General features: G+C 39.5%; 1 protein-coding gene across 1 annotated transcript; it reads left to right on the top strand.

Moving 5' to 3' along the window:
- Positions 1–1,970: 1,970 nt before the first annotated feature.
- Positions 1,971–11,733, top strand: LOC115918730 (fukutin-like). The gene is made up of 9 exons (XM_030988445.1): positions 1,971–2,053; positions 3,326–3,463; positions 3,778–3,816; positions 5,472–5,663; positions 6,005–6,300; positions 6,702–6,964; positions 7,598–7,731; positions 8,343–8,467; positions 8,981–11,733. The coding sequence occupies exons 2-9, from the start codon at positions 3,332–3,334 to the stop codon at positions 9,201–9,203; spliced, it is 1,404 nt and encodes a 467-aa protein (XP_030844305.1). The 5' UTR covers positions 1,971–2,053; positions 3,326–3,331; the 3' UTR covers positions 9,204–11,733.

Below are 11,733 nucleotides of genomic sequence, written 5' to 3' on the forward strand. Positions count from 1 at the left end.
CTCAATGGTCAATGAAATCGGGTCGGGGTGTAGGGGTAATGTTAGGATTTTAAAGAAAGTATTGATCTGTCATGATTGCCCAACTAATTTAAATTAGCTTTTACTCTTTAGTAATGTAATTTTACATTTTGATATAAACTCGATGAGGTTTGCAGGGGCGGATCTAGGGGGGGGGGGGGTTCGGCGGTTTAACCCCCCCCCCCGGGCGGCCAAGTGAAAAGAAAAAAGTAAAACGGCGCGATTTTTGGAAAATCCTGGATCCGCCACTGGGTCAACCCCCTTGGCAAAAAGCTGGATCCGCCCCTGGTTTGATAAATGTATTTCTATACTACACATTACTTTACTGAATCGTTAGTGCCTTCATCTATAATTAGATGGGTGTTTACAAATATGATGCACATGCATGCATCTAGGGAGTGCCGAGAAAAAGGCCAGTGGAAAAAGGTTGATTTACTTATCCACATATAAGGTTTTTGAAAGGGAGTGAGGGTTGTTATATGCCGCACGGACTAATTAACCACCTCCCCTCACCGGAGTACTAATTTGCTTCAGTGTGTCTAGTCTTCTACAATATTTGTAGGCCTATCAATTTGTAAAAACTCCAGTATGGGCTTCAGTATCTGTTTTCATAGGTGCAAATTTAACGACCGCCCCTTGTGAACAAAATATGAAAAAGCCTTGAGGGTAAAAATTACATATGGCCAATTTCTTGAACTTTGGGAGGGTCGATGACATCCTACACCCCAAATACAAATAATTTCAGATGGGGAAAAAAATGAGCTGTATTTCATCAACCCCCTTCCTAACCGAGAGGAACCCACCAGGCCTGCGAAATTGTTCGTAATTACATGATTATGCTAATTGACGGTCGTTAATATTCCCACTAAAAGCCCTTTTCAAGCCCTTTCGTTTTGAGGGAAGTTCTAACGGAGTATTGTCTTTCAAATGCCGTTGGAATTTAACCTTTATATTTTTTGGCCTGCAAATGGGACAAAGTGAGACAGTGGTATCTAGTGTGTGCATCTTACCCCACCCCCCTCGCCCCTCCCACTGCTCGAATCGGGTTCGTCACCTCAAACCAGGGGCGTACGCAGGGGGGGGGGGGGTTGGGGGTTCAAACCCCCCTTTGGTATTTTTATTTGTGTAAACCCCCCTAAAACCCCCCCCCCCTTTGTTTTTTTTTTAATTAAAAAAAAAAAAAAAAAAAAAAAAATTATGCCCACGGCTAACGTAAAGTGACCTTACCCCCCCCCCCCCAACGAAAACCAATGTCAAATTTTCAAATTCCGAGACCAAAAAAAAAAAAAAAAGTGTCCGCTTACTCCCCCCCCCCCCCCCCCCACTGAGCGACTTTTCGTTTGGCTGAGTCTTTGCGATTTTTTTTTGGACTACCAAAAAAAAAAAAAAAAATTCCGCTTACCCCCCCCCCCCCCCCCCCCACTGAGTGACTTTTCGGCCGGTGCGATTTTCAAATTTTCGGGAGCAAAATATTTTGGGCCAGATTTTAACCCCACCCCCACCCCCCCCCCCCCCCCCCCTTGAAAAAAATCCTGCGTACGCCCCTGCCTCAAACACCTCCAATTCCGGTAGTGAGTGGTCTAATAGTGTTTTTAAAATGTCTAATAATACATTTTGGAGGCAAAATGATTTGAATAAAGTATCAAAAATGTGCATCCGGTCCAATCATCGAGCCTTCATGCTTGGAGAAGTCAGTCTGGGACGTCGGATCGCGGACGACATAATCTCGCCGAATTTTGCCTCAGAGAATGTCTTCTCCATAATAATACTTTAATTATAGTTCATCAAAACAGACTTTACAAATTATTTTGACAATGAAAGATATAAGAAAAATAATTTTTATTTTTATTTAAATTTTTATTTTAATTCTTAAAATAGTTTTGAAGGAAATATCTATTTTCATAGAGAAATATTAAACTATCTTTTGTAAAGTCTAAAAAATGGCAGCGCCCATGACAAGACTGGCAGGGAAATCACCTTACCGGGCCGGGTATTATTTTTTACATTAACAAGGGCTGACGTTGGTTTTACGCAGGTGACAAATTAATTGATATCATATGTAATATAAATCGATAAACATTCACGTTCTTGGACAATTAAGTAATTCTTTGATGTGCACCGATTGTGCGCTGCTTCTAGACTCTATTCTAATTTAAACAGTCGCGGCTCGCGCGGTACTGGAATATTAGGGGGATCACCGGGGATGTGTCGCGGCCGAGGCCGAGGCAGCCGTTTGTGGCGGCTGGGCCCTAGGCTAGGGCCAGCTGTGGTGGCCTGCGGAGTGCTGTCTGGCTGGTTGGCCGCTTGCACATGTGAGAGATGTGCCACACCCACCTCTATTAGTACTACTATAGCCAAGGCTGGTACCATAAGCAAAAAGAGACCACTGGTCACATAAAACTTTAGCTTACATCTACAGATCTAGAGTATGCGCTTAACATTCATTCGATCTTAGCGAATTGAATAATTGCAGCCTCATTCATTTTCCCAAATTGGCGCCGACAAGGGCCCTTTTTATTGGCTATTACTAGCCGCCATTTACTCAATGTTCTATAAGATATCGGTGCGAGGAGAAAGCTTGTGATTTTCCGTTTGATCCAGGCAATACCAAAATCATGATATTTCGGTCAAACCCTCTAGATCTATTTGTTACAGTTTTTTTCAGCATCTTTAAAAGGTTAAGTAGTCTAGACTATTTCACTATTTTAAGTTTGAAAAAATCTCATTTTCGTCATTTATATGGTACAAATCAGAAATTTATTCGGAAATGTTTGTTGATTATTCTATTTTATGTGTGTGCAATGCTGTGTCTGTGTGTGTGTCAGTTACGTGTGAAAGCATGACATGTCGGTATGTCATTACGTATTGGCATTGCCATTGAACTGAAGTTGCGCTTAAGTTAAGTATTAAAGTAGGCCCTCTCTCACTTAAATTCGAAACCACTCGAGCGGATCGGCCAATGGGAGCGCGTAAACTCACTGCACAGCACTCAATGTGCAAAGTTCTACCTGCTGGGACTGGTGCCAGCTCCAGAAGCATTGGTGGTCCCTCTATGCTAAAACAATACACCATTTCTGTGCTTAAGGGGGGGGGGTGGTGCAAATTTTAAATTTTGGAGGGGAAAACAAATAAATTAGAGCTCACTACCCACTCCCCCCCCCCCCCCCCAACCACCACTGAGCGAATTTTCGGCCAGCTCGATTTGCACATTTTCGGGGGCAAACAAAATTTAAAAATTATTGCTCCTTACCCTCCAAACAATACACTGCAAATACATTTAAATTGTGAAAAGTTCATTTCATTTCAGTATATCATGGGAAGAGCTCACTCCCAGCTTCTTCTAATTCTGCTGACCTTTGGTGCGATCTTCGTTGTGTTTCAAATTTACGTTCTGAAATCAACATGGATGCAGGTGGAGGATGTGGGCCAAGGAAAAAATAAGAAGGTGAGAAAAATGAAAAGTGAGCAAAGAAGAGCAATGAGTAAAAGAGAAGTCTGTAGGGTAATCCAAGGTTTGATAATGTTAGCACTAAGTTTTAAAATACTGAACAAGTTAAGGTCAAAGTGATCCTATTTCGTTAATGGGCATGCTTTAAAGTTGATTAATCATTATATAATAGATTCTTCAATCATCATGCTACTGCAAAGGCAGCAGTTATTATATTAATGCTGTCTAGATAGTTTGCAGAGCATGGGTTGTCTTTATTATTTACTCCTACATCCAAAATTGATTGATTTTTGTTTTTCTTTATCCATCAGAAGAGAAGATTTGATGACTGGAATCCATCTCCTGACTATGTAAGTACATGTAACACACATCATTTCCCTTTCTTAATTATTAGATATCGGTATTGTTAGAGATGTCGTGAGACTCGTGAACGAGTGAATATGTCACCGGACTGTGGATCACAAGGTCCGCGGTTTAAGTCCCACCACGGCACGATTGTCCTTTGGCAAGACATTGATAAACATTTCCCACTCTCCACCCAGGTGTTAAATAGGTACCCGGTAAGATGTGAAAGCTAATGTGCTTTATAGATTAGCAAGTGTGCGCTTGTAAAAATGATGCCTGGCTGGAATGCTCCCCAGGGAGTGGAAAATGTGCATACATTGTGTGCGGACAAGCCTGAATACGATGACCGGGGTAATAATATATATATTTATAAAATGGCTCTAGTATTTTAAGCATCGTGATTGGTCAATACGCGTCACATGACATTGACAAATTTTTGATGCAAGCACGATTTTGCAGAAATGAGTGCAGAAAAAGCGCAACAAAAAGTTATATTGCACGTGACCATGGAGATCCAGTGCGCGCGCGTACGTGTAGTACGCGCTCCCTCGAGTGCATTGCAATTATTGTAGGCTACGCGTAGCTAATATTGTACGCTCCACCATGATCCCCAGCGCAACGTACGCGTAGCTTAGCTCTAGCATGGACTTACTAGACATAAAAAGCAAATTTTTATTTTACTTTTGCCTTGGATTTAGGCCTGTTTTGACCTTTGGATTTTATAATGAAGCCAGGAATTTCAGCTGTCTGATGTAGATTCGTCTCGAGACCCACTGTAGACCTCTGTGGATTTTATTTGTAATCAAGGCAATGAATCCCATTGACTTTTTGGTAAGCCTGCAAGGTCTTAGTCTAGAGTAGAACCAACCTAACTCTAGATCTAGATCGAACTCTCGTAGACTCTAACTTAAGATCTAAAGTTTCGTTTGTTGCTATTTGTGTCGCTATTTTATAAAACAAATAACGCACTTGACCAATTGTGCGAAACGTAAATGCAGTGTACGCTCGGTTTCTTCAGATGGTTCGCACTGTCAACTCGCCGCAAGCGGCTCGTTGCACAGAGCGGCACCAATCTAAAGAAACCTCGCGCGTACTGCATTCACCGCTATTGCACTCTGGGACGTGCGTTATTTGTATACTGTAAAGCGCTTTTAGAGGGCCTTCGGTCCTGAAAAGCGCTATACAAGAACTAGCTATTAGTATTACCTATATTTTTAAGTCCTAAGTAAGCCTGGATGAATGGAAACTATATAAAACACACTCAATGTGATATTCTTTCAAAAGAAAAAAGCTATATGCAGTATACTATAAAATACAATCTGGCTATCATGTAAACAAAAGTTGTTTCCTTAGATTTAACATGTTAATCTGTCAATAATTATGAGGTTGTTAGCATTCTTACTTTTTATCCTTAGATTAAAGCTACCTATTATAAATGATGATAGCTAGATACATTTTCGAAGATTTTAGTTATATCACAACACCTCGCCTTTAACAGTGATCCCTAATCTGACATTTGCTCTAACGACAATTGCTCAAGGCTTTAATTTGTGACAAATGTAAGGTTAGTTTTGCAATTGAATTTGGTTAGCATGGGAAATTGATGTGGAGCAATTGTCACAGGAGTAAGGATCATACAACCACTTTGCTACCTATGCAGATAACAGTGGAAGCATTCACCAGCATAGCTCAGGAGTACAACGTTCCGGTGTTCCTCATTGAACCAGCCATCTTAGAGTCAGTGTGGGCTCACAGGACTGGTACAAGACCTTCCAAGGGGCGATGCAAGTTCCTCTGTAGGGGTACAGACTCCACTACATTTGGTATCATCTCCGGCCATTGGATCACACAGGTATGAAACTGTGGCTGGAATTTTTTGACTAGAAACTATAATTAATCTGAAGGTCATTTCTTTCTTGTGGATAATATGTTAGCTGGCTTTTGCTCAAGGGCATGATTGTAGAAATTGAGAGTTAGATTTTGTTGACTGAAATAGTTTGTTATCTTTAACTTGCGTAAGAATATTTAGAGGCAGTCTTTGTCATTGTTAAAGCAGATTGTGATACAGACAACTGGCCTTCCTAACCTGATGTATTATACTATTGTAAGACGTTCGCAATGATTGGTCTTTCTAGGCAGGTGACCATTCTATAGAGATGGCTACTAAAACATTCTTGACCCTGTCTTCCACAGAATTTTCTGGATGCCCTTTGGAGAAGCGGCTTCAGGTCTTCCCTCTCGAAGGGCAAGGACCCCAGGCTCCTATCTGTCAACGAACTGGTCCCACCCAGCATCATCCCTCAGCACTACTTCTTCCAGTATGAGACACACCTCGTCCACCTGGTGGTCCTGTATGAGAGGGCGGAGTCTTACCTCTGGCACGGTGCCGCCTCGGATGGGGAGTGGGAGCCGGGGCGTGACGGGCAGTTTCTATGGTTTCCGCTCAAGACTCTACCATTTGGCGGGGAGCGAGAGGGCTCATTTCAAAAGTAAGCTGGAGATGCTCTCCTTTTGACACAATGGTTGAACTTGAGGCTCTTCCAAGGTTTATATTTTAGAGGAGAGGTAAAGAGGGAAAGATAGTTTAACTTGTAAATGAAGTGATGTAATTTTTTAAGACAGACAGAGCTGCGGTAGTATTCTTGAACATATATATTTGATTTTTTTTTTAAGATGACCTAGCATTTTAATGATAAAATTTATAGGATATTTTTCGATTAAGAACTACTTAGTAGATCTTAAATTTCTAAAATCTTTGGCTTGGCATTCCATCTTCCAATCATCTAATTGCCACATTACCTATGGTGAATGCAAAGTATATACAAATTCTGTAATTGGTAGGCAACATCATATGTCTTATATGAAATTTAACTTATCTGCTACATTTTAGAATGGAGTTTGCAGACATCAAGATAGACGGTGTATTATTGACAGTCCCAAAGCACCCAATGAAACTGACGCAACAGGTGCCAAATTCTACCTTCATAGAGTGCAATTACCAGCAGGCTAGGGAGTACCTGGCAGAGAATGGCGTGGACGATACTCCCAAAGCTGCAGATTTTAGAACCAGAGCCAGATCAATCCTTGAGAGGGGCATGATGGCTTTGGATGGTATAGGGGCTCCATTTTGGATTAGCAGTGGAACATGCTTAGGTATGTTGTTGCATACTTGCCTCATGGTATAAGACATTAACAACTTATAAGTGTAGAGTATATGAGCCGGTTTCTTCCTATGTTACGAGGCTTATGAAAATCATATTATTCAGTCGTTAGTAGGAATCAGCAGACTATTAACATTTTGGGAGGATTGGAATAGAAATGCAATACCTAAGTCTAAGATCTTCACAACTATTAGTCTAACTTTTCTCATTATTGCACACCCATAGAAGATATGTGAACAGATTTGATGTGTAGGTACATGTACATGTATTTCCATTCAGGCCTTATGGAGGAGGGGGGGGGCTCAGGGGGCACAGGCAATCCACCCTTTTCTTTCAAACAAATGGATGTCTAGGCATGGAATTCATACGGTTGACCTTAGCACACATTGAGAACAGCACCCCTCCCCTTCCTCTCTTTCTCTCTCTCTCTCTCTCTCTCTCCCTCCCTCCCTCTCTCTATTTCTCTCTCAGTAAATGTTCCACATAGCACTTGTCATTTAATTGAAATACCAATAAATTGTGTCACGATATTTTGCATGAAATGATATTTTCTGGCTTTATTTATATGCACAAAAGTTTCTGTTATAAGTAAATCATGCTTACATCATTGTCTATCCTCGTGCAGGTTGGTTTAGAGAGTGCAATATTATCGCCCACAGTATGGATGTAGACTTGGGCATGCGTATCCAGGATTATAACGACAGGATAATACCAGCAATGGAAGGCCAAGGTCTTCAGCTTCTACATCTATTCGGAAAGGTACAGGTTATCCTTTTGCTTTCAACCACAGGATAAATCCCCCTCTCTGTCTTGCTTTTAAATGTATTGTTCAATATAGTCAAGTGATACTGAAAGTGCTTACATTGTGGTCAAATTTATCTTATCAAGCTTAGAAGTCATTGAAATGTTTTCTTTATTATCAATGTTGTTCATAAAAACTTTGGACCCATCTAGCACCATAGCCTACTGAAAGTTCAAATTTCAGAAATGGATAAAATGGTATTTTACCTTGCCCTTTATCTCTTGCACACTATATGCTGTTTGTTTGTTTTGTTTTCTTGTCTTGTAAATAATTGTATTTCAACAAAAATGTCTACATCTTTGAAGAAAACAACAACGAGGGGACTCAATAAAATTGATTTAAAGTTGATAAATCATTGAACTGTTTAAACTATGGTGTAAGTTACGGTTGGTTTTAATTTGTATTTCTAAGTTCCTAGTTTGATCCAGTCACTTGCAGAGCTGAAACCATATTTAGCACTATGATTAAATACCCTGTTTTCCATAAACAAGTGATAGTGGGTCTAACCGCAGGAAGAATACAACCAGATAATCTTTTTCTTTTTTCCCCCTTTTTTTCTTCTCCACAGGTAGAGGACAGTTTTGAGCTGTCTTTTGCAAGGGATAGCGTCAAGTTAGACATATTTTTCTTCTATGAAGACGATGAATTTGTATGGAATGGCGGAACTGACTCCCATACTGGAGACAAATATCAGTAAGTTGAATGCATGACAGCATTGCTTTCAAAGCTTGATTTGGGCTAAACCCATACATGATGAAGTACGTAGCTGTTTTTCATCCAACTGGAGAAACACACCTTAATAGACGTTAACATAATAATATTGTTATCATGCCCTGTTAGGGATGAGGGTAACCCCAACTTAACCCTAACCCTTATCCTAAAGGCTAACACTGTCCATTGGTAGAGGATCTGTGGTGAAAATATCACTTTTCTAGATATTATAGTATGTTCATGAAGGGCTCAGAAATTTTGTCTACAAAGCAGAAAAAACCCTATTTTAATTTATTCAAAATAGAGATTAAAGTTAATTGTAATTTTTATTCAATTTTGGTTTGTCCATACATGGAGATTCACCTTGTTTAAATGCAATACAAATGGTAAATAGACTTATTTACTCATGATATGGACCAATTTTGACCAATTTTACCATTTTGATATCTTTAAAATCACAATCTTTATATTGTGTTATTCTACTTTTTAACCCAGGTATGTGTTTCATCAATTTGATCTGTGCTGGACCGAGCTGGTAGGTCTTCATGTGCGGGTCCCCTGTCCCACCCTGCCTTACATCGAGGCCAACTACGGCACCGAGTGGGATCAGAAGGTCACTCAGTGGGACTGGAAAGAGAGCCCGCCCAACGCAAGACCCAATGGAGTCTGGGAGAAGGAGGAGTGGCCGTATGTTATCCAGACGTTTCCGATCATGTGAGAAGATAGACATGTTTTGTATTTTGCAACTGTGACGCCGAGCTGTGTTGCCCAGAAGGTGATGGTGAAGATGATCTTATCAGAGTCGGGTATTTAAACCAGTGGACTTGTGGCTTGAAGTCCCATGTGAAGGACTTTGCCTTGGTAAGTGATGGTTAATGCCTTACCAAAGGCACTAATGCATTTACTTTGTTTTGAACCTAGGACCTTATGGTGACAAGACCACTGCTCAACCACTGAGCCAACATGTGTCCTAGATCAGTCGCAAGTTAGAAGCAGAGTCCCAGTGATATTCATTCTACTGGTATTCAGCAATGGTCACAGTTGCAGCTAAAATGCAGTATAGGTAAAATACTGATTTGCCAATGTTTGGAGAACCCTTTGTGCAATGGGAGGTTGAATTGCACTGCCTGTTAGTGTTACACTGAAAGGAAAGGCATACATGCGGAATATTTTTTTTTTATCCCCAAGATCTGCTGCATATTTGCTGTTTCAAAATCTTGTACTGCTGATAGATCATCTGTACTTGCTGCTGATCAGTTCCTCTCATACGACAAAGGTAGCCCTAATCTTTGTCTTCTGCCACACTGTGGAATCAGCAAGCAAGCAACTTCGTTGAGTAAACATTGGCTGCGAGTCTTATGCCAAGGGGAGTCTGCAGTTTGGGGTTGGTTGATAAAACTATTACATTGTGTAGGTCAGATATGGATATCTCTTTAAGAAATGTGTACAGAGAACGTTCCTTTTTATTGGCAACCTCCCATCAAATATAGAGATCAGCTCAGACTTGATGCTCATTTCATTACGAAAGGACTCTTGAGTATCGGTGACATGCTTCAGACGATTTTGTGCTCAAAGCAGGAATTATCTGGTAGCCTCTTGAGTCTTGCCATTCTCCTAAATGGCAGTGACGCTTGGTTACCTTTTGTAGTTAAGATATATCCAAGAAGTTTATAACAGAAAATCAATACAACTCTTTTAGTGCCAAGTCTACTACCGGTATGTACTTCTTATTATTTCCAAAGCATATCATCAGCTCAGAGCCAGAAGGACGTTTACTTACATCCATTCATGCATATTTAACGCCCTTCTGGCTTGCAGCTTAGATGATACATACATGTATTAAACAGGGTGAAATCATATATTGGTGTTTTTGTTTCCATTGAATAACCATGTTTACTATGGTTGTATTCCTTGTATTGTTTGAAATCTCTCTAATACTTTGGTAGAAACAAACTTGAAAAGGAAGTCACTGAAATGAAATATAATCATCTTAGCATAGAATCAAAGGCCTGGAATCACTTGACTCGCTTGTTGCATTAATAGATAAGAGGTCTTTTGAAAATGATTATGCTCCTTTTGCAGCAAACATGAAAGAAGGTGGCTGTTAATTTGAAATACCAGCTAGTAGATAATAACGAATAGAAACCATGGAGAAAGAGAAGCCTGCAGACTAATGTGTAGGTACTGGTGGATAGGATAGAGATCATTAAGACATACACGAGTCGTAAGTCATACCTTTATGCTACATAAGGGTTTGATTCATCAACTTTTGCCAGGATTGTAAAGTACTGCATAAGCAATTATTTCCGCGATTTTCGTGAATCACTCATTAATTGTGAATTTATCAACATGCAAAATATTTCCAGTAAGTAAGCTACTTTATTCATTTATTTATTTATTAGTATTGTTTTAGTAGAGTGGCTCCATCAGTAGTTAAATACTGTTTTCCGTGGAGGCCCTACTAATTATACTATACAGTACTTTACTTTACTTTGTACTTTAAACAAATAATCATTAGATATGTTGCAGGGTGTCCATGATATCATTCATGTTAATATTAATAACCTTGTTACAAATTGAAATTGAAATTGAACTTGAAATATAACTGGTGCTACTAACCTTTAAGTGAGGTTGAATATATGTGTTGTTTAGTGTGGATATATCATATATGTGATTATGAAATGCTTGATTTTTCAGAATTAATGTAATATGCTTCTACAAAATATGGAAAAAAACAATGATATCACAAGTAGCATCTTTCAAGAACAGGACAGGGTTTACGATAGTAATCTGGTGCAGTAAACTTTCATATGATGGACCTCTATTTGTGTTTGGAGAGACTGATGTATCCCCATTTTTCATTTGTAATCCTCAACAAACTACGATGTAGTGCCAAGCTTCTGCAGGCTTCTATAGTGGTATCACAGTTGAGTTCCTGTCTGTATATCGCATCATTTATTTTAATCTAGTTTGAAATCTGGAATGTTTTTTATTGTAAATTGTATTCCTTGAATTTCAGTACATATATCTTCAGTACTGCACAGGAGGAATTTTAATATTGTATTTAATGTACTCTGTATATATGGGATTTGAGTTCCATTCATCTGTGTATGGAAAGTTTTTAAAATAATTTGTAAGACGTTGTTGCGTTACCACAGTATTATTATTGGTCATCTTTATTCCCTTCATTCAGTATTATCAAAGGTGTATATATTTGTTTTTATTTTATTTGTGCTCAGTGTTTTTGA

Source organism: Strongylocentrotus purpuratus, unplaced genomic scaffold, assembly GCF_000002235.5.
Source record: "Strongylocentrotus purpuratus isolate Spur 01 unplaced genomic scaffold, Spur_5.0 spur5_contig_840, whole genome shotgun sequence".
NCBI classification, from domain to species: domain Eukaryota; kingdom Metazoa; phylum Echinodermata; class Echinoidea; order Camarodonta; family Strongylocentrotidae; genus Strongylocentrotus; species Strongylocentrotus purpuratus.